This window comes from Malaclemys terrapin, chromosome 11, assembly GCF_027887155.1.
Source record: "Malaclemys terrapin pileata isolate rMalTer1 chromosome 11, rMalTer1.hap1, whole genome shotgun sequence".
NCBI classification, from domain to species: Eukaryota; Metazoa; Chordata; order Testudines; family Emydidae; genus Malaclemys; species Malaclemys terrapin.
In genome coordinates, this window is record NC_071515.1 from 24,876,203 (window position 1) to 24,899,304 (window position 23,102).

The 23,102-nt window shown below is 41.3% G+C and overlaps 2 protein-coding genes across 2 annotated transcripts in view; both read left to right on the forward strand.

Moving 5' to 3' along the window:
* Positions 1-1,913: 1,913 nt before the first annotated feature.
* Positions 1,914-6,364, forward strand: C11H2orf66 (chromosome 11 C2orf66 homolog). The gene is made up of 3 exons (XM_054043220.1): positions 1,914-2,150; positions 3,789-3,989; positions 6,069-6,364. The coding sequence occupies exons 1-2, from the start codon at positions 1,932-1,934 to the stop codon at positions 3,969-3,971; spliced, it is 402 nt and encodes a 133-aa protein (XP_053899195.1). The 5' UTR covers positions 1,914-1,931; the 3' UTR covers positions 3,972-3,989; positions 6,069-6,364.
* Positions 6,365-9,334: 2,970 nt separating this feature from the next.
* Positions 9,335-23,102, forward strand: part of GTF3C3 (general transcription factor IIIC subunit 3) — a 31,748-nt gene continuing 17,980 nt past the window's right edge. The window contains exons 1-8 of the mRNA XM_054044195.1: positions 9,335-9,498; positions 12,148-12,250; positions 13,569-13,759; positions 14,824-14,947; positions 15,508-15,699; positions 18,051-18,216; positions 18,999-19,146; positions 20,304-20,376. Coding sequence (XP_053900170.1) covers positions 9,397-9,498; positions 12,148-12,250; positions 13,569-13,759; positions 14,824-14,947; positions 15,508-15,699; positions 18,051-18,216; positions 18,999-19,146; positions 20,304-20,376 — 1,099 coding nt within the window. The 5' untranslated portion in view covers positions 9,335-9,396. The remainder of the gene's footprint in view (positions 9,499-12,147; positions 12,251-13,568; positions 13,760-14,823; positions 14,948-15,507; positions 15,700-18,050; positions 18,217-18,998; positions 19,147-20,303; positions 20,377-23,102) is intronic.

Genomic DNA, 23,102 nt, shown 5'->3' on the forward strand with positions numbered 1-23,102 from the left:
AATAACTGTTTCTATGGGGGGAAAGTAAATAGCAAAGACAAAGATGAGTTAATTATTGGGTCTGCTTATGTTCTCTTTCTGGTCTCATTAAAATCTGCAGAAACCTCCAGGAAAAACACAGCCTCTTCTGTGTCTACAAACAGAATTGCTGGAGTGAAACTTGGTGAATGCCCTGGAACTGCAGTGAAACCAGAAGCTTTCCCCACTAGGGGACACTGAGGTCCTTCCCAACTTTCACCTGCCTTATATGAGAAGCATCTGTTTGACAGACATATAAAGTGTGTGGGGTGTGTTTATGTGTGTTGTGACTAGCTTATTCTGTTAGACTGGTTAATTTAAAATAGCTGAAACCCCGTTAAGTTTACTTAGCCTTTCCCCCTTCATTCTGTTTCTCCTGTTGTTGCTGTCCCTGGTGCTGATCTGAAAGCCAGAATGCATGTACTTAAGAACTCAGTGTCTCCAAGCTGCCCACAGATAACAAAAACAAAGCAGTTAAAACAATCTAGTCTAAATAATACAATAACTCCTAGTGTAACCTTATAAGATCATCTATGTGCTAGGTACACACATTACTATAGATAGCAAAATGATGCAACTGGAATTTTATTTGTGTTAGCGATGTCAGGGTTCCTAGAGCCATAGATCAGTGTTGTTAAAAAGTTTAAATCTCAATAAATAAAGATACACACCTACTGGTATGGCATTCTATACAAATATTTATTAAGAATAATAATGGACTGGTGCTAAAAGAATGACCAAGATTCCCAACTTGAAAAGTGACAGTTTGGTGCAACTGCTGTAACTAAAATATTCTTTAAACTGTCAGGAGAAAAATATATGAGGAGAACTAAAATCAAATGTCTTTTTGAACTGATATTATTGAATAAGAACAAGTTAAACAGTGTAGTCCTTTTTAGAATCTTTGTCTGTAATACCTTGGAATCATCCACTCTAGTATCCCCATATGCAATCTGTAAATGAATGCAGATAACATCAGGATATCAGGTCAATACTTTCATAAAGGTGCTAAGATTTTGCATCTTGAAATAGACCTCACCTTGCTGTCTTCCAGCACCAGAAAATTGCTCTATATCTAGCTTATCTTGGAAATCCTTCTGCTAGATATTATTATCTGAAAAACAAATGTATAAAATTGATTTAAAAGTAACATTTTATTAAGCTTCCACCATCCCTGCAGGAAATTTCTTTATTTTGCCATCCACAAATTTTCAGTGATGTGGCTGGATGAGGAGGGAGGGCAGCGTGTGCTGCAAGATTTAGTAGCAACGGGCCTTAAGAGTATCGAGGATGAGATTCTCAAGGGTCTTTGTCATGGATGGAAATGGAATCATTACTGCAATACTACTAACGTCATTGGCACCCACCCACAGCCAGTCCACTAGCAATATAAGTGGAGAGATCAGTCTGTTTTGCAGATACAGACAGGCTAACCAGGAAGGGGCAAGCCAGAGCCAAACTTACAGGTAAGCTTTATTTAAGGAGAGAGTGAGAGTTAGTGTTGCATCAAGTTGTAAAATGTTCTATATTTATTATTAATTTATTATTTCATATATTTACTACATTTAGTTTTTCTCAAGCAGTTTTAAAATTGGGCTATCTGGATTTTTAATTATATTGCTATATTTTCCTCAGAACACACAGATCTGCTGCTGTAACTAAATGATTAACTATTTTAGAACTATTATATGATGGAAATAGAGAGGGGATGCAGTGTCTCAGAGGTAGCAATGGAATGGGAAGCATTTCTTTAAGACTAATCTGTTCCTCAAGATACACTAAAGGCAGGGGAGGGGGAACACACCCACCCACCCTCCCTCCCACCCTCCTCCTCCTCCTCTCCAGTAGGTAGATCCTCCTTGTCATGGACTGATTGATTGTTTTAAACCATTTATCCGCATTAATTATATGAAATGCTTGCTTTCATGTGTCAATGGTGCATGTTTTATAGAACTCATATAGTCTTGTTCTTTTCCCCCTGTCATGTGCAGCCTGCTCATCTCTCCAGCATGTGGAAAGTGGCACTTCTGGTTCTGGGTACTCTACTTACTTTGAGGGGGTTGGCAAAGGGGGCTCCGCTGAGGCCAGAAGAAAAATGGAAACCTCTGGACAATCCCAGAAACCGAGATCTGGTAAGGAAACCCTGCAGGAAACATTGTAATGAAGCCCAAACTTTGCGTGTGTTTCTCATATTTAGGTGTCTCATTATAAGAATTTCTTACCTTTTGTAGTTAAAAACTTCAAAGTTAAAAGGGACCCTCTTAGCTAGCTAGTGTTAGTAACTCTGATGTGCTTTGTATGGTCAGTGTCAGCAGCCATCTGCACATGCTTTAATCTAACCTGAAGAAACACTTTCAATTTAATATACTGCACATGGATATTCCTCATACCTATGTACAATACACATTAATTTAAAAAGAGATGTATTTTGATCTGTGAAAATACAACTAATTTTATCCAACAGAATAGGGGTGCTCTGTGTGTTCTCCTAGTCCTGTTTTTGTTGACTGTATAGACAATATTGTTTAAGTCAAATGGTAAACCATGGTTTGAAAACACAAATATATTCATATCTGACACAGCACCTTGAATGGTTTAAGATCTGACAGCCAATTAACAATAACAGAATATTCAATTACAAAGGATTATTTATAAGGTCTTCTGCAAAAGTTGTGAGAAACATGTCAGTGGTTAGCAGCAATGTTTGTACTTGTTTGGAAGGTGACCAAATACAACATTTAAAAATACTAACTAAAACCTAATATTTTTGAACTATAACAAAGACTATCCAGCCAAAGGATCAGCTCAAATCAGTTGCAGGTGACTTTTAGGGTAAATAAAATTGTACTGGAAAACCTGAGGCTACTGTGGCTGTTGCTAGAGGCTGCTCTTAATGGAGGTTTCACTGTGTGCCGTTTCTAAAGAAAATGTTAGCAAATTGGGCAGCATAATACTCGGATCACATTTCTTGTGCAGATCTTACAGGCTTTACATAAACTATACTCTTGTATAGTTTAGAACACATGTCAATTTGAGGGACTTCCAGATATTGTAGGCTGTTTAATAAGCTTCACAGTTAAGGTGTGTTCGGGGTGTAAAAGGCATGCATTAAAAAGTTGGGTATCTACCCCATTAATCAATCCTTAAAGCCTAGGGATCTGAAGAAATAATTTAAGACCTTTGAAGCAGTCTGATTCCTGATTTATGCCACCTCTTATTTGGAAAACCAAAGCCAACAAATATTTTTTACTAATATTCTCAGTGTCAGAAGTATACACATTGTGGGGACTGGCAGTTGGGAGAGGTTTTCTCCTCTAGGTTACCAGTTTGAATCAGTACAGCTCAGCTGAGACCTCGCTGATTAATGGGTTGGTGGTCTTTGGACAGGTGTCCATATCACAAGGCCAGATTCTGACTCCCTTCCTCACGATGAGAAGTACCTTACTCCACATGCAATCCCATTAACTTCGGTGTCAGAATCTGGCAACAATTGCTGGGTCTGTGTGGCCAGTCCCATCATAGGGGCTAATGACTGTACTTAGCAAATGAATATGACTAAATCACTGCTAGGTGTAATCATTCCAGTTCACACTTGAAACACATTGTGAAAGCAGAGTGGAGCAGCTTGCTCTGCCATTGCCTGTGCTGTACATGTTTGTGGATAAAATAGAGGACTTCATTCCCATCCAGTTCCTTTCACAAGTATATTTACTTTGTTTTAATGGATATGATTATTCATTTTACATTTTTAAAATGTAAACTGTGTTCAGTTTTTCAGAACACTCCAGGGTTATTTTTCGGGAAGAGGTCTTGATCTGAGAAAGTTCCTAGATACTTTCTCCATGAATAATGACAGACCCAGGCCTGTAGCTATCTACTCGGCTCCCACTGCTTCTGCATTTGCAGATTATGAAGAAAAGAAAAAATTATTTCAGAACTACTTCAAAGGCTGAAAGAAGCTGCTGACCAAGGTAAAAGTGATTGTTTTTCCTCTGTGCTGACAGTTACATGTGGTTGAGTTACAGATTTGGATTCTGGTAATTTTCCCTTCTATATGAAGGATAAAAAATAACTTGCTCTTGATAACACATCAGAAATGTGTGGTATTTTAACTCTCACTCAAAGGTGATTGAAATTTATTTAAGGAGAAATTTCTGGGGAGTTAATTTCTTTCTGGAATAACAGGAGTATATGCATGGTAAGAAGTATTCTGAAGTCAGAAGTTTATGCACTGCTTATGTCTCTAATTTATTTCCAGAGACACATACTTGACATTTGCTGGATTAAACAGGGAAAGATTTCAAGAGATCAAGTAAAACCTAGTACAATCTAAATTTTTCTAATGGAGGCAGATAGCCTCCCATGATATGTGCACATCAAGGAAAAAACAGACTCAAAAAAGAAAACGTTACAGTAACAAAGAGTAATCGGCCTTTTAAATCTCTGTAAATGTGATGTTTTTATTTCTTCAATTAAAAGTGAAGGTTGGATAAAATAGTGTGCAAACTGATTCTATACTATATGAATCAAGCTTAGTATATCCATGACCAAATGTACTGCAGGGAACTTGGTTATTTATTTTGTATACTATATAAATAATAATCCTCTTTATGACAACAGGATGAGGGTAGCTAAGTATTATTGTCCCCATTCTACAAACAGTAAGAACTTCAATAGGATTTGGATCCCGCCCAAGGACCTACAAGGAGTCAGTGGCAGTGAAGGTTAAAACTCAGGAGTTCCTGGCTGCCAGTCCTGTGCTTAGCTCACTAGTCCATGGCTCTGTCTGAACTATGTAGCACACCACCACCATTCATTACATTATAGTGACAATTGTATTAATATTTTCATTTTAAATCATCTTTTGATGGGTTTAATTTGGAAAAAAAATCAGCACCACACAATGTAAAGTGGATTAAAAAGTGGTTTTAAAAGATGTGCTCTACCTCAATCAGAATGTGTTAGTTTGGTGAAGGAATTATGGAGTAAAAATCTATGGCTTGTGTCACGCAGGAAGACAGACTAAATAATCATAGTGATCCCTTCTGGCTTTAAAATTTGTGAAGCTATGAAAATTCTAAACTCAAATAAATTCAAATGTGATTTAAATGACTCTTTGGGTTGTTTTTAGTAATAAATAGTGGGTAAGAGATGGTTTCTGAACATAAATTTCTGGCTGTTCATAAATGAAAATATTTGCTTTGAGTATTCTTACAAAATAGTTTATATTTACTGTGAAATTACTAAATTACTGGACACTTGTGTTTTGCTGCATCGGCCACACAGAGGATAACTCAAGGTCTGGGGCCTAAGGAACATAAAACAACACTGATGTTTGACACAAACTGATGAAGACCTAGAAACACAGAATTAACTATGCTCCCCTATCCTTGATTTACTCTGCTGTCTAAATATTGCATCACATAAGATCAGATTCTGGGCCCCCAAAATATGATTCTGTTGTTAACTTGATGAAGATTTAGGGGCTGAAAGACTCGGCATTTTAAAAAAAAATTTTAATTCTAACCAGGGTTTGTGTTCGTTAATTACAACTTCCTAATCTCTCCACCCTATCAGTCTTGCAGCAACATAATGTGCTAAACACAACAGAACTGTACATTTCCACTCTAGGTGGGGACAGGATTTGAAATCCAGTCCTCAGGCACCACAGAGCTGTATTCCGGGTCTCCGTGCCATAATCATGCAGGGAGATGGGCAAGAATGGAAATTGTGTATTTGTACATATGCAGCCAATGGCTGGTCCTATGAAAGGTGAGTGGCCAGAAACAAGCAGCCACAGTAGCTCCACTGACACTACATGGCCTTGAGGAATCTGTTCCTCACCCTGAGCCTTACAGAGATTACTCCCAGTCAGAAAAGATAATTTACTGGTTAACAATGCTCATGCTAATAATTTGGGATTTATGAGCCCATCTAAGTCAGTGGGAGTGTTTCAGTTAGGGTCCTTTGGCTTTGGATCCGACCCCATGTGCTTTTAAATGCTCCTACTTACCATTCTTATTTTATTATTTATTTGTTTTTCCTTTCAGGTGGTTACTTTTGGACTTCATGTGAATTGGAAGCATACATGGCAAAATGTTACTGCTTTGGGGTTTCTAACTATTATCTGACAATTTAACATTTTCTTCAGCATCCGAGTCTTAACATATACAAATCTGACATCTGGCTGCAATTGCCATATTTGCTCACTTTTCAGGTGGTGAGGTATGGATGGTTGTGAAGATTGGTCTGACAAGATTTTACTTGTTGAAATGTAAATGAAGGAAAAGTTCAATCTGATGTAGTATGTCTGACTATTCCTAATTGTCTTTGTCAAGGAATGTAAATAAATGTTACCTTTTAAATTGATTACATCTAGGTTTTAGATATCTGTTTTCTTGAATGGAATTTTACTGAGTCTTCATTACAGTGCTTTGTATTTGGTTTGGAGATGTGTGGAATTTAAAAAAAAAAACACCACTTCAGTCATTACAGAAACCCATCTCTTTGTTCTCTGTTTGTGCAGCACCTAGCACAAAGGGCCCTCGTCCCTGACCGGGGCTCCTCGGTGCTACCACAATACAAATAATAACCTTTTTAAATCTTCATGAAAGAAAGATAGACTCATCAGATGTATACATCTGAGAGAGATCCCAAGATCATCTTACTGAAAAAGGCAGAAGATAATACAAAAAGAGCCTCCATAAACGTGGAAATAAGAAAAACCCTGTGAAGTCCTAAGACATACATTATTAATGTCATATTCAAGGTCTCATTCAGATACACAATAGCCATCAGAGTACGTAAATGTTTTGGCTTTTATGTTTTGATAGGAATCTCATAGTAAAGAATCCCTATGATTCCCACAATTTAGTAATTAAACTAATAAATTATTCGTAAGAGCCATCTTACTATTTCTGCTCTGACCATTCCTTATGTAGCTGAACCATTACAGATTTCCAGTACCATATTCTAAAATGGCATCAGGAAATCCTGCATTCAGATTACCACAGGTACTTCTCATTTGGAAGGTACAGCATTGATCCTGAGAAGACTTTTACACACATGCTTAATGCTCCAAATGTGAGTAGTCCTACTGACTGAAGTTAAAGGATGAAATCCTGGCCCAATTAAAGTCGATGGCAAAAGTCCCATTGACTTCACTAGGATCAGGATTTCACCCAACTTGAGCACATGGATGAGTCTTTGCAGAATCAGAGCCTAATCCCTTGTTTAATAATAGGTATGAAATATGGAGGTACTAGCTCCACTGTTGTTTCAGTACTGACATGGTCACCAGCTATAGGTGCGCACTTGTAGAACCGGGACAAGAAGGCAGGCCACTGGCTTCAAAACACAGGCATCTATCATCTAAACTAAACTCCTTTAGCTGTTAGTCGTTGAAAGGATTTTATTTTACAAACCAGGTATGTAGTCTGGACCCATCTAGCCCACCAAATGGAGAATTTTTTTTTTCTTAAGGAACAGGAGACTGACTAGCATATTTAGAAAAGCCTATAGAAGTTGATGTAAGTTAATGCAAACTCAGAAGCTAGAATACATATCTGTAAGTGATTTCATCTGTTTTATAATACAATAATTGCTCTAGAAACATAATCACTGCCCTATTCCAGATGAGTCATAGAAATGGTTCTGCTACTCTGTTTCCACTTGATGAAAAGAAAAGAAAAACTACAGATGTCTTTCCTCCAAACAATCAATGTAATCAGTAAAACTGGAGTTATTAAATATGCATCTAACCTTTGTGTATTTCCTGTATCAGTTGGCTCATCTAACACTGCCTTTCATTTTCACTAATACAAAGTGAGGGCAACGTGGGTGTAAACTGCTCTTATTATGACTTCGTAGCATTTCATAATACTTAGTCCTGCTCTGAGTGCAGGGGACTGGTCTCTTTCAGTCCTATAATTCTATGATTCATACACACTTTGAACTGTGCTGCACAAGAATCTGACTTAATTCTGAGCAAATCTAGGGTGCTTTCCCAATATAGATTTCCATAAATGTTTACATCCAATGGTATCGTTATAAATTAGGGAGATAGACTTCTTTTCTTCCTGGATAGCTGCATCCATTTATTTGATTTATCTGTGTCCTTCTAATATACCTATTGCTGTAGTTTATGTTCTAGTCGTAGTCCTTCACTTCCTTTATCTGGTTAGGATTCAGTAACTCCGGTCTACTGTGATCTTTGAACCACTTAAAACAGTACAAGGAATGGGAGATGCCCTTTCAGCTATCAATACCTTCCTTAGAGGTTTTTAAGGTCAGGCTTGACAAAGCCCTGGCTGGGATGATTTAGTTGGGAATTGGTCCTGCTTTGAGCAGGGGCTTGGACTAGATGACCTCCTAAGGTCTCTTCCAACCCTGATATTTTATGATATTCTATTATTCTAATACGTACCTCCTTGATGCAAAGACCCCTGAAGTTAAAGGAAAGACATCAATGGAAATAGACTTTGGATCGGCCCCATACAGAACACTGGGCTGTAAATAAGGGTTTATTATGAAAAGAGTGGTGTAGCCGGGGTAATTTTAGTGTTTAGGAAAGATGTTGGGTAAACGCAGTATAGAAAATGCTTAAGTTCAGAGCCGTTGGGAGGTGATGCATAGCAGTCAGTACACTTACCGGCCCACCCTGACAGCTCTGCCTAATGTATGCAGTGTTGGTGTAGCGCTGTCAGTCCCTAGGGTGACCAGACAAGAGGAAGAAAATATCGGGACACATGGGGGAGGGGGAAGTCCACCGGCAGAGCAAAAAAAAAAAAAAAAAAGCTGAGTGCTGTTGGCGGAGCGAAATATCGGGACAATCTTTGGTCGGGACGCGGGACAAACCCCTAAATACGGGGACGGTCCCGCTTTGATCCGGACGTCTGGTCACCCTATTAGTCCTAGAATATTAGAGAGACAAGGTGAGGCAGGTAAAATATCTTTTATTGAATCACCTTCTCTGGGGGAGACAGACGCTCTCCAGCTCCACCGAGCTCTTCCTCGGGCCGGCCACGAGCTCGGGGTCGCACCCAGGGCCAAGTGGGATCAGGCTGCTTAGCATCACTACTTACCCCGTGGGGAGGGAGGAGTAGGACAGAGCGGCCCCGGCCCCACCCTCCGCCACTTGTGGCCCCGCCCGCCCAATCCCCTTCCACCATCGCCCTGCTGCCCCCCTCCCTCTGTGCCCGGGAGACCAGCGGCTTCGCATCCGTACCGCGCATGCTCAGAGCTCAGCCAGCCTGCGCTACCCCGGAACTGTTGCGCGGCGGCAGCGAGCTGCGGTCGGACCCGATTAACAAGGGACGCGAGTCCGTGCGCGAAACAACCCCCCAGTCCCCGGGTTCGCGGCGCAGCGGCAGGCGCGCGATGTCGGGCTTCAGCCCCGAGCTGATCGATTACCTGGAGGGGAAAATCTCCTTCGAGGAGTTCGAGAGGCGCCGAGAGGAGCGCAAGAGCCGCGAGAGGAAGGTGAGGGGCCCGGCCGCTCCCCTCAGGCGGGTCACGCCGTTCGTTGGCCCGTTAGAGCCGCCCCCGCCGGGCCCGGTGCCCCTTCGCTGGGAGGCTCCGCGCGCGCCGCACCGTGGCCGGCGCGTGTGCACACTGTGCGGGCATGCGGGGAGTTACAGGGGCCCCAGGAGTGGCTGGGAGCCGCCGTGTCGAAAACTGAGTGCATCTAGCCGCGGGGGGATGGCCGGGGATGGTGCAGGAGAATGGCCGGGGGGGTGTGTGTGTGCGTGGGGGGATGGCCTGGAGGAGGATGAGTGGCCGGGGAGGGTGCAGGGTAATGGGCTGGGGCGGGGAGGAGAAGGGGGGAATGGCTGCTGGCTGGGAAGTTTGTAGGGCAATGGCCTTGGAATGCGTAGGGCGGCTGTTTTAATGACAGAACCAGGCTATATAGAGTTGTTTTTGGCAATCTCTGGATGCGCGGAGAAATTCCTAAACTTCAGCCTTAGGGTACGTCTTCACTACCCGCCGTATCGGCGGGTAGCAATCGATTTATCCGGGAGTGATATATCGTGTCTCGTTAAGACGCGCTATGTCGACTCCGGAACTCCACCAGAGCGAGCGGCGGTAGCGCAGTCGACGGGGAGCCGCGGCCATCGATCCCGCGGCGTGTGGACCTCAGGTAATTCGATCCAAGATACTTCGACTTCAGCTATGCTATTTGCGTAGCTGAAGTTGCGTATCTTGGATCGATCCGCCCCCTAGTGTAGATCAGCCCTGCGGGTCTGCTGTGCTTCCTGCAGCAGGCAGGGCACAGACAGGGGATGCCCAGCAGGGTATAAATAGCAGTGTAGACAGTGAAATGGTTTAGGCAAGTAAAGTGCCCTATGTTCCTAACTCCCATGGGTGTGTCGCTTACACAAATCACTTCATGCCCAAGCAGTGCCTATCACATCTACACTGCAGTTTTTGGCAGTGTAGTGTCCACAGTGTTGTGTCCCTGCTGCCAGAGCTTTTCCATGCCAGAGTGACCGTCCCTGCCGTGGGGAAAGGCTCTGTCAGTGGGGAACTGCTGGAGCCTTTCCCTGCTGCCAGAGCCTTTCCCCATTACCTCCCTGCTGTCAGAGCCTTTCACTTTGGTATGTAGGTATGTGCTGCAGTGACACGTGTGGGCGCAGCCTAACTTCCACCGCAGCATGTAGCTACGCATATAGTGTCTGTGCTCTTCATGTGGACATTGTTAATCCATGAAATACTTTGTGCATTTTGAACTTAATTTATGATCTTGAGATACATGTGAGAAATTATTATTATTTGATAACTGTTAAAATAAGAGTCTTGTACATTGCCATGTTTCTGGAAAGACAAGGGCAATTCTTGGTGAACGGAGCCCGACGCCATAAGAAATGGCAGTTCCTTTTGCAGAGTGGGTAGGTGTCTGGCTCCGAAGAGAATCTTGGCATTCCCTGGCAGGAATGCTGGCACACTGCAGAGTTTGGAGTGGGTTAAAATTGGAGAAAATGAGGATTATACTCAAAGTTCCCTCAGGAACATGAAGGCCACGCATTTTTCATTCCCATAATGAAATAAATATAATTATGTACATATACAAAGTTTTTGTTTTGATTCATTATTCCTGACTGTAGCTTTTAAGATGTTTCTAAATTTGCTAGCAGGAGTTGTCTCGTTTTATAAACGTGCTATTTTTTGTAGATTAAAAACTGCCCCTCTTATTTTCTAGGCAATTTTTGTTTAGTTAACGAAAAGAAACGTAGATTATGTTGGAAATTTGGAACATCTGATCTTTTCTTTTTCTTTATGTAATTTCATGATACAAGAAGCAACTCCTTCAAAGATTATTGAAGTGCTCTTTTCATTGCTTCATTTATTTGTATATTTTCCATTATATTCCAACTACAGTAAATAGGAGAGCCATTGCTGTGGGCCATTGAAATTGCTGTTCCACAACAAAAATACTTTGTTCCTCCAGAGGAGGCCTTACTGGTCAGGAGAGCATTACACCATTTTTATCCAAAATTTTTAAGGGTCATAGGATATCAGGGTTGGAAGGGACCTCGGGAGGTCATCTAGTCCAACCCCCTGCTCAAAGGAGGACCAATCCCCAACTACTTTTTTTCCCCCCCAGATCCCTAAATGGCCCCCTCAAGGATTGAACTCACAACCCTGGGTTTAGCAGGCCAATGCTCAAACCACTAAAAAAACTATTAATTGCAACATCTAACCATGTAGTGGTTTCAGCATTGCATTTAATTTTGATAAGGGAGGCAAGCTTTTAAAAGTATTCATGATGTTTGTTTACAGTTTTGTTCACTTGGATAGTCACACCTCGTTTTTTTGTGAGATGTTGGGAACCATATAATCTTATTCCAGTGTATTTCAATACAAGCCGTATTCTTCAAGAGACTTCATTCAAAACTAATGTAGGACAACAGTGTACAGTCAGAATTTGAGTTCACTTTGCACTGATGAGAACAGAAGTTTCTTAAAAGCAATGTTGGTGCCTGTTTTAATGGAATAATATAGCATCTGTTCCATCAGCAATGCAAAAAGCCAGAAACTCATAGTCTAAATGCCAGTAATTATAAACACAGGTGGAACAGTAAAATTAAATTAGTTTTTGCAAACCTTGTGACTAATTTTGTTCATATCTAGGATGGAGAAAGTGTACCTACTGAGGAAAATACATATGACCCAGATGCTCCATCTACATCTGGAAAAGGATCTGGTAAATCCCGGAGTCGCAGTGAAACGGAAGGTACGTGTCACTATGCTGGCTTAAGTGAAGAAATGTAAAAATCACAGTATTTTGTTGCTGAAACTATGTGTTCTTTGATAGGTTACTGTCAAGGCTGATTCCCCACTCTGGCACTTCGAGTGCAGAAGGTGGGTGCCTGCAGGGGCTCTAAAAATTAATACTGGCCACTCCAGGCTTGTATTAAACTCCCAAGGTTACAGATTCTCTCTGTCCTTGGATGGGTAGATGCTGTCACCACCCAAATGCAAAAAACCCTTTTTACCCAAGAAGGCGCACTTGGGAATTCCTCCCTGTGGGGTACCCTCAAGCCCTTTCACACCCCCTCCGGGGAAGAGCTGAGAAAGAAAACAAAGGAAATCAGCTGTTACCACCAGCTAATTAAACAACATGTGCACAAACCTCTTAGGACACAAAAAAACAATCCTGTTCTTAAAAAAGGTAACCTTTATTAAAAACAAAAAGAAAGAAAATACATCTGGAATTTAGGCTATTGCTAGATTTAAAAAGAGCAAATATAATAATTAAGCATCAAGAATGGTTTTCTTGAGGTCCAGCTTAAAGGTTACAAGCAAAACAAAAGCACCTGGGGTTAGCACAGAGGAGTCCACAAGCCAATGGGGGGGGCGGGGGAGAGAGAAACCTAATTGCGTCTTTCTAGACGTTTTCTGATCTACTTACATATCTGGGGTTTCAAATTGAGTAGTTTTAGGTATGATCTGATGATTTCCATACCTGGTTCACAGCTTTTTACATCATAGCTTCAGCCCTGTTTTGCTCCATCCCCTCTCCGGAGAACAACGGACAGACAAAAGGGGAGTCTTGTTTCAATTTTAAAAAGTTGTAGCCTTCCCGTTGGCTCTTTTGGCCAGATATCCACTCACTTCCCTTTACCTATGCATGCAGTCAGACTTTTTAACCCTTTACAGGTAAAGCAAGTAGAGAACCGCTACTAACAGGGATTTTATAGCTAAGAGGCTGGCTGGGTGTCCATAAAAGGTAGCCCTCCCCCCTGCCCCCCATTTATCACAGTGACTTTTAAAAACAGTTTACAGTTTGTTCAGTTAGAGAATGTATGTATGAAATGTTTGTTCTCCATCATATCCAAGCTTGCCATTGCACCGGTGGGTGCCCTGTATCTCCAAGAGGCAGGCTCAGTCAATCATAGGGGGGAATTGGGGAAATTATGGAGGGGGGGGGTCAACAACAACAGTTGCAATTCCATTTGTACTACTAGCAGTATTTTAGACCTGACTTAAACATCAACACACACTGATTCATCAGGATGTATTGTAAATCTGTTCTGACTCTCTTCAACCAGGAGAAACGACAGATGGGGTCAGTAAATCTGTCCATCGGGTCTTCGCTTCCATGCTAGGGGAAAATGAAGATGAGGAGGAGGAAGAAGAGGAAGAGGAGGAGGAAGATGAAGAAACCCCTGAGCAACCCACAGCAGGAGATGTTTTTGTATTGGAGATGGTGCTTAATCGAGAGACCAAGAAAATGATGAAAGCAAGTATTTGCATTTAAAAATCTTCATGTAGTCTGCATGATACCACTGAGGCACAGTGAATACATGTTTTCTGTAGCATCATTTTAGAGACATGGTGCTAATATTTGAAAACTGAAAATGTTCTAATTGATGTCTCCTGATCCCTTTTAACTGTTTGATTTGTTTACATGTCTGTATATTTTAAAAGATTCCTGCTGGTTCCTGAGTCGGTTTGTTGACTGTGCTTTATATAAGCTTCCTTCAGCTGTCATTGAGATCTGTCATGCTTGGGTTTTGAGCTCCATGTGCATTTACCATCCTCAAGTTTTGGTTTAACTGAACTGTTCTTGTTGCAGTAAGATTTCACCTAAGTCACAAATTCAGCTGCAGAGTCTTCCTCTTTTATCCCAGCGTGGGGCTGCTCATAAAAAGGCACTTGGTTAAAGAATAGGGGAGTAATTTTTAGTTTTTCTATAATTAAATTTTAAACTTTTATAAAAGGATGTTTACACAGTGAGCTACCAAAATGAGTTCTGACAGTTGTATCAGCACCAGTGGTACTGAAACAAATTTAAAATATTTCATATTTATTTAACAAAAATACAGATGTGATTGATTCCTCTTGAATTTGGGCATAATAGAATAGGGATGGCATTTGAGCAGTCCAAAAATAATCGGACAATTGACCAGTCAAGTAAAGCCAAAAATGGTCAAATATTTTAGAGCACTAATTTATTAGAACAGTAACTGAAAAGAGTAAGGCTTTATGATCTTCAGTAGGCTTAGCCTTAGATGCTTATGCCTAATTACAACAACCAAGTTACTTAGCAGTTATTTTAACTCCGAAAAATGCAAAACACAATGAAATGAGGTTATAAAAAAAGAAAGAATGACACCATGATGTAGGCGGTGGCATACCTTTTAGATTACATCAGGGCATTCTTGCTAGAATATTTGACAATGTTTGACCTTTTGGTGAAATAATAGGCGGTCAATTTGATATTGTTTGACTGGTCAGTTGATCAGCTTGACAAACCTATTATGGTATATTTATATTTGTTTCTATTATAATCTTTCAATTTAGGAGAAAAGGCCTCGTAGTAAACTTCCTCGAGCCCTCAGAGGCCTCATGGGAGAAGCCAATATTAGGTTTGCTCGAGGGGAACACGAGGAGGCTATACTGATGTGCATGGAAATCATAAGACAAGGTATTTCAATATTTCGTGGGAGTGTGTGAGCCATCAAAAGGAATAAGATTTATGTGGAATTTATAGTATTCATCAAGGAAACTGTAAAAATTTAACTCTTGCTTCATTTAATATCAGATACTGCAGCATCAGGAACTGGACTATTTGTAAATGGTTCTAATACCAAATTAATGATATGAATACTCCTAGCGCATCTTTAAGCACTCTCTCTCTGTTGTTGTTTGTAAAAAGAAATTAAGACCCTGTTCCTGCAAAGACTTATGCCCTTGCCTAGCTTTAAGTACTTAAGTGCCATTAACTTTGCAGAATTGGGGTCTAAATGGCATGTAGAAATAGTTTGCTGTATGGATAAAACACTATATAAGGTTGTAGTAAAGTTTAGTCAATTTGTTTAATTACACATAAGATAAACTGGGAGATTGAAAGTTTCTTCTTTGTTTTAACAAATTAATTGAATATTTCATATACTTCTAATGTGCATTATTTTCAGAAGCCTAAATTATTTTATTTCAGGTTGGTTAAAAAGTTTAAAACTTAATGAGTATTTTTGTCTTTAATAGCTCCTCTTGCTTATGAGCCATTTTCTACTCTTGCCATGATCTATGAAGACCAAGGTGATATGGAGAAATCATTGCAATTTGAGTTGATTGCAGCTCATTTAAACCCTAGTGACACTGAGGAGTGGGTTAGACTGGCAGAAATGTCACTAGAGCAGGACAATATTAAACAGGCCATATTTTGCTATTCAAAAGGTAATGTAATGACTATTTTACTATTCCTTTGTACTTGTGGTAATTTTATTTGATGATGTAATGATATAATCATTTGATTTGCTTTAGCTATCCCGTTCAGTTTTCTGTTCACTGAGATTGTGGTAACGTTGTTTAAAACTGATTTGAACTTTGTGTGTAGGCATATCTCATTCTACGAGGTCTGAGAGTTTTTTCTTCTTACTAAAAGTGTGTGGGAGCATTAAAAATCTATGGATGATCGAGCAACCCCTTTTGCTGTGTATTGAGAGAAGATAAATATAATAAACTTATATATTTGAAAGCGTTACATTAGTAGCTAATGTACATACTAGATAAGTCTATTGGATTTGGAGTGTTAGAGGAGACCGTTCCTCAGGCTGCAAATATTGTTTTCTGTACTATTTTTCTTATTTTCTAAGATGATACTGACAGGTGTCACAGGCTTTATCATATCTGAATTCTTTGCTTCAGTCTTCACGGCTGAGAATGTTAGGGAGAACCTGAGCTGGCTTTTGTAGGTGACAAATCTGAGGAATTGTCATAGATTGAAGTTTCACTAGAAGAGGTTTTGGAATTAATTGATAAACTTAACTGTAACAAGTCACTGGGACCAGATGGCATTCACCCAAGAGTTCTGAAAGAATCAAATGTGAAATTGCAGAACTAACTAACTATGGTTTGTAACCTGTCCTTTAAATCGGCTTCTGTACTCAGTGACTGGAAGATAGCTAATGTAACGCCAATATTTAAAAAGGGCTCTAGAGGTGATCGCGGCAGTTACAGACCAGTAAGTCTAATGTCAGTACCAGGCAAATTAGTTGAAACAATCGTAAGGAATAAAATTGTCAGACACATAGAGGAACATAAATTGTTGGGCAAAATGGTTCTGTAAAAGGAAATCATGTCTTACTAATCTATTAGAGTTGTTTGAATGGGTCAACAAACATGTGGACAAGGGGGATCCAGTGGACATAGTGTACTTAGATTTCCAGAAAGCCTTTGACAAGGTCCCTCACCAAAGGCTCGTAAGTAAATTAAGTTGTCATGGGATAAGAGGGAAGATCCTTTCATGGATTGAGAACTGGTTAAAAGACAGGGAACAAAGGGTAGGAATAAATGGTAAATTTTCAGAATGGAGGGAGGTTCTCCTAGTGGTGTTCCCCAAGGGTCAGTCCTGGGACCAATCCTATTCAACTTATTCATAAATGATCTGGAGAAAGGGGTAAAAAGTGAGGTGGCAAAGTTTGCAGATGATACTAAACTGCTCAAGATAGTTAAGACCAAAGCAGACTGTGAAGAGCTTCAAAAAGATGTCACAAAACTAAGTGATTGGGCAACAAAATGGCAAATGAAATTTAATGTGGCTAAATGTAAACTAATGCACATTGGGAAAAATAACCCCAACTATACATACAATACGGTGGGGGCTAATTTAGCTACAACTACTCAGGAAAAAGATCTTAGCGTCATCGTGGATAGTTCTCTGAAGATGTCCACGCACTGTGCAGTGGCAGTCAAAAAAGCAAACAGGATGTTAGGAATCATTAAAAAGGGAATAGAGAATAAGACGGAGAATATCTTATTGCCCTTATATAAATCCGTGGTACACCCACATCTTGAATACTGTGTATGGATGTGGTCTTCTCATCTCAAAAAAGATATACTGGCATTAGAAAAGGTTCAGAGAAGGGCAACTAAAATGATTAGGGGTTTGGAACGGGTCCCATATGAGGAGAGATTAAAGAGGCTAGGACTTTTCAGCTTGGAAAAGAGGAGACTAAGGGGGGATATAATAGAGGTATATAAAATCATGAGTGCTGTGGAGAAAGTGAATAAGGAAAAGTTATTTACTTGTTCCTATAATATAAGAATTAGGGGCCACCAAATGAAATTGATGGGCAGCAGGTTTAAAACAAATAAAAGGAAGTTCTTCACACAGCGCACAGTCAACTTGTGGAAGTCCTTGCCTGAAGAGGTTGTGAAGTCTAGGACTATAACAGCGTTTAAAAGAGAACTGGATAAATTCATGGAGGTTAAGTCCATTAATGGCTATTAGCCAGGATGGGTAAGGAATGGTGTCCCTAGCCTCTGTTTGTCAGAGGGTGGTGATGGACGGCAGGAGAGAGATCACTTGATCATTACCTGTTAGGTTCACTCCCTCTGGGGCACCTGGCATTGGCCACTGTAGGTAGACAGGATACAGGGCTGGATGGACCTTTGGTCTGACCCAGTGTGGCCATTTTTATGTTCTTATGTATCATTCAGGTGGATAGTCAAGCAAGCATAGTGAGCCCAGACTTGCATTTGTCTAAGCCACGTACAGTACTGACTACTTGTTGTTATTGTCGTAGCTCTGAAGTATGACCCTACCAATGTGCGTTATCTGTGGGAGAGATCAAGCTTGTATGAGCAGATGGGAGACCATAAAATGGCAATGGATGGCTATAGACGAATCTTAAATCTTCTGTCCCCTTTTGATGGAGAACGCTTTATGCAGTTGGCCAGGGACATGGCGAAGTAAGTTCATTTGCCAATAGCATGACTTGATTTTCCAACATTGAAAGAAAACTGATTAATTTAAGACCTTTAGAAAAATCATTGGGAATTTCTTCTTGTGACTTCTTCAGCCTTTAAAATAATGCTCTTTCTGTAGAACCTAGTTTGTTCAGGAGCCATGCCTGAAATCAGGGACTAAAACCTTTTCTGGACAGTATTACATATCCAATAATTAGCACTGAAATCAACTGTTTGATTTATTCAGCAAGTCAGTTACTGCTCTGTGCCTCAGTTTTCTCATCTGTAAAACAGGCTAAGAATAACTTACTTCATCTCACAGAGGCCCAGCGAGGCTACTTCTTTAATAATTTAAAGCTCTTTGAGGTCCGTGGATGGGAGGTGGTGTAAATATGCAAATTAGTGTTATAACACTATTAGAGTTTCAGCTGAGAGTACCTTAATACAATAAAGCCTGCAAACTTGGTTACTGGGGGGGAGGGAAGCAGGAGAAAACTTTTTAAAAACCCAATAAAATGCTAACATGTAAGAGAAAAACTAATGATAAAAATCAGTTAGTCAAATGGTAAAAAATTGTCACAAGGTTGAAAAATCTGTCCCTTTTCACTTAAAAAAAAATTGACTTGCTCTAATAAAAATTCTCATATGGAGAAGACAAATGAAGAGAACAAGGGAACATGTTCAATATCTGTACTTTTTTTTGGTGAGTCTCTTAGTTGACTACTTTTCATAATATTCGTAGCATTGAAAATTGTCACTAATATCTCATACCCATATTTTTATAGGAGTTACTATGAAGCCAATGATGTCACTTCTGCTATTGAGATAATGGAAGAAGCCTTTACTAAACATCAGAGCCTCATCTCCATGGAAGATATAAATATAGCAGCTGAACTGTATATCTCCAACAAACAGTATGACAAAGCTATGGCGGTATGAGAATGAAATGCTTTTGTGTCAGCTTTAACAGTTTTGTGCCCTTTAGAAGGACAGATTTTATCTTGACGTTATTAAGCAATATAGTTTTTCCAGTTTTGTGATAGTTCAGCAAGTCAGATACGTTAATATTCATTACTCCAGTGTGTCAGTAATTAGCATTGAAATCAAGTTTGATTTATTCGGTAAGAGGCAACAGAAGATTTGTATGTTGTTTCTTGGGGAAGGTTTTAAAAATGTGATTTTCTTCTCCTTAGATATATTGATCTGGGTAGCCTGATGAAGCCAATGAGTCGTGATCGGTGTGTCTATGACACATCATCACAGATTATTCGTAGTTTAGGGCAAGAAGGGACCATTCGATCATCTTTATGACCTATAATACATTATAGGTCATTACACCCAGTTACCCTTGTGTTGAGCCCAATAAGTTATGCTTTAGTCAAACACAGGTAGTGCTTGGCTAAAGCATATCTCCCAGAAAGAGAGACAGATTCGATCCGAAGACCTCGCAAGATGAAGAATACACCACTCCCCTTGATAGTTTGTTCAAATGGTTAATCACTATTAAAAATTTGTGCCTTATTTCTAATTTGAATATGTTAGGCTTCAGCTTCACGCCATTGGTTCTTGTTATGCCTTTCCCCGCTAGATGAAAGAACCCGTTTGTACCTGTTATTTTTTCCCCATGAAGGTATTTAAACACTGTAATCAAGGCACCTCTTCTTTTTGATAAACTAAACAGATTGAGCGCTTCTCTGTCTTTGACTGGTAAGGCATTTTCTCCAGCCCTTCAGTCATTTTTCTGGCTCTTCAACTTCTCTGTTTTTTCAAGATTCTTTTTAAAACGTGGAAACCAGAATTTTACCCATAATACCAGTATCAGTCTATGCCATATGCAGAGGTGAAATCACCTTCCTGCTCCTACTCACTACTTCTCTATGGAAGTCTAAATATTTTACATCAAGACAGTCTCTGTATTAAGATGTGGTCCAGACTCTGGAAAGAAAAAATTGAAAAATCCGGTATTAACTACTTTTTGCATGGGTTACTCTGGCAATGACCACGTTGTGAAGCTGTTTACTTAAACCAGTTATTTTATGGGGCTGATTTTATTGTTTCTAACAGGACATGAATTGCTCTTCCATTTTTAGGTTATTACGGATTTTTCAGGAATTGTAGTTTCAAAGAAAGTGACTGAAAAAGGCTCTTCTGAGGAGAATAAAGGTAACTGGCAAACAAGCAGCTAGTAGGATGCCATTGTCAGTGTAATATACCATCTCCCTTGTAGTGCATGTTCTTTTGAGCTATTCAATACTTTTCTTGAAAAGCTCTTCATTGTTGTATTGAGTGACACATGGTCTATTAAACTTTTTATAGTAAATTAATTTTGCCCATAAAAGCCAGTTGGCGACTTTGATGTGGTGACTCATTAAACCCATGGGCTGCTGCTGTCTAGGGTATAATATAATAGGTGGCTAGTTAAATTGCTAAAACTCCCACTGAGGTTTTCAGATCAGATGATTTACTTCTCTTAGGCCTGGTCTACACTAGGCGTTTATGTCGAAGTTAGCGCCGTTACATCGAATTAACCCTGCACCAGTCCACACCGCGAAGGTATTTAGTTCGACATAGAGGTCTCTTTAATTCGACTTCTGTACTCCTCCCCGACGAGGGGAGTAGCGCTAAATTCGACATGGCCATGTCGAATTAGGCTAGGTGTGGATGGAAATCGACGCTAATAGCTCCGGGAGCTATCCCACAGTGCACCACTCTGTTGACGCTCTGGACAGCAGTACGAGCTCGGATGCTCTGAACTGCCACACAGGAAAAGCCCCGGGAAAATTTGAATTTGAATTCCTTTTCCTGTCTGGCCAGTTTGAATCTCATTTCCTGTCTGGACATCGTGGCGAGCTCAGCAGCACTGGCAACGATGCAGAGCTCTCCAGCAGTGATGGCCGTGCAATCTCAGAATAGAAAGAGGGCCCCAGCATGGACTGATCGGGAAGTCTTGGATCTCATCGCTGTGTGGGGCGATGAGTCCGTGCTTTCCGAGCTGCGATCCAAAAGACGGAATGCAAAGATCTACGAGAAGATCTCTAAAGACATGGCAGAGAGAGGATACAGCCGGGATGTAACGCAGTGCCGCGTGAAAATCAAGGAGCTGAGACAAGGCTACCAGAAGACCAAAGAGGCAAACGGACGCTCCGGATCCCATCCCCAGACATCCCGTTTCTACGAGGCACTGCATTCCATCCTCGGTGCAGCCGCCACCACTACCCCACCAGTGACCGTGGACTCTGAGGATGGGATAGTGTCCACGGCTGGATCCTCGGACATGTTAGCGGACGGGGAAGATGAGGAAGGAGATGAGGAGGACGAGGCAGTCGACAGCGCTCACAACGCTGATTTCCCCGACAGCCAGGATCTCTTCATCACCCTTACAGAGATCCCCTACCAACCCTCCCCAGCCATTACCCCGGACACAGAATCTGGGGAAGGATCAGCCAGTAAGTGTTGTAAAAATCTAAACATTTATTTGTAACAGAACAGGAATATTAACAATTTAAAAAATGGGTTTCTCATGATTAGTTTGATTAGCTTAACGGTTCAGTCATGGGCAGTGCAACTATTGAAAAAAAATCTAGCAATGTCCGGTTTTGCATGATTGTCCTGCCCAAGCCGCTCTACTGGTTAGTCACTGCTACAGCAGCTACAGTAAAATGCGGTCTATATGTCCGGGGATGGAGCAGAAATCCTCCTGTGACATCTCGAGGAAGCTCTCCTGGAGGTAATTGGAAATCCGCTGCATTAGGTTCTTGGGGAGAGCGGCCTTATTGGGTCCTCCGTAGTAGGACACGTTGCCACGCCACGAGACTATCAAGTACTCTGGAATCATTGCTCTGCACAGCATGGCGGCATACGGCCCTGGTCTTTGCAGGCTTTCCCGGAGCATTCTCTCTTTCTCGCTGTCAGAGATCCTCATGAGGGTGATGTCGCTCATGATGACCTGCTTTGAATGAGGTAGGGGAATGTTAGTGTTGGGACTGCTTTGCCGTTCCTTTACAGAACTGTAACCGCTGGTTTGCAGCCACGCGGTGGAGGCGGGAGAGGGGCAGCCGAAAGGGATCGTTCCCGGGGACAGCCGCGAGGGTGTGGGACAGGAGCAGACTTCCTGCTTGCCGAATTGCTGGCAGCAGGGACCGACATTGATTTCAATGTGAAATGAGGCCATTGCTAATATTAAAGTTTTAAGCTGCCACAAGTCTACGGCTTACCATGTCTGCCTGCAACAGAAATTCCGTTCTCCTGAGAGGCTTCTCAAATGTGCTGTAGAAGACCCCAGGCACTGAATGCGAAGGCCGAGAATTCGACCTTGTGCTGAGTGCGCATGTGATAGGTGCTGTGCATGGTCTTGTTAACAGAGAAAGACTATGTTCTTTGTTCACAACTACATTTATCTTTCTGAGGAATTCACTCCCTTTTTCCCATTCCCACAGCCCCATCTGCGACTGTCTCACAACCTAGCCTGTCATCACACTCCCAGAGGCTAGCGCGGATTAGGCATAAGAAGAAGAGGACACGGGAGGACATGTTCTCGGAGCTTATAGCCTGCTCCAGAGCCCAGGCAGCACAGCAGACCCAGTGGCGGGAGAACTTGACCCGAATGCACCAAGCCAACATGGATCGGGAGGAGAGGTGGCGTCAGGAAGACCAGCAGGCGACTCAAACCCTGCTTGGACTAATGAGGGAGCAAACGGACACGCTCCGGCGCCTTGTGGATGTTCTGCAGGAACGGAGGCAGGAGGACAGAGCCCCGCTGCAGTCCATCTCTAACCGCCCTCCCCCGCCACCAAGTCCCATACTCCCCTCACCCAAAGTGCACAGAAGGAGAGGCGGCAGAGTCCCTGCTAACTCTCACTCCACCCCTGCAGAGAGCTCGAGCAGCAGAA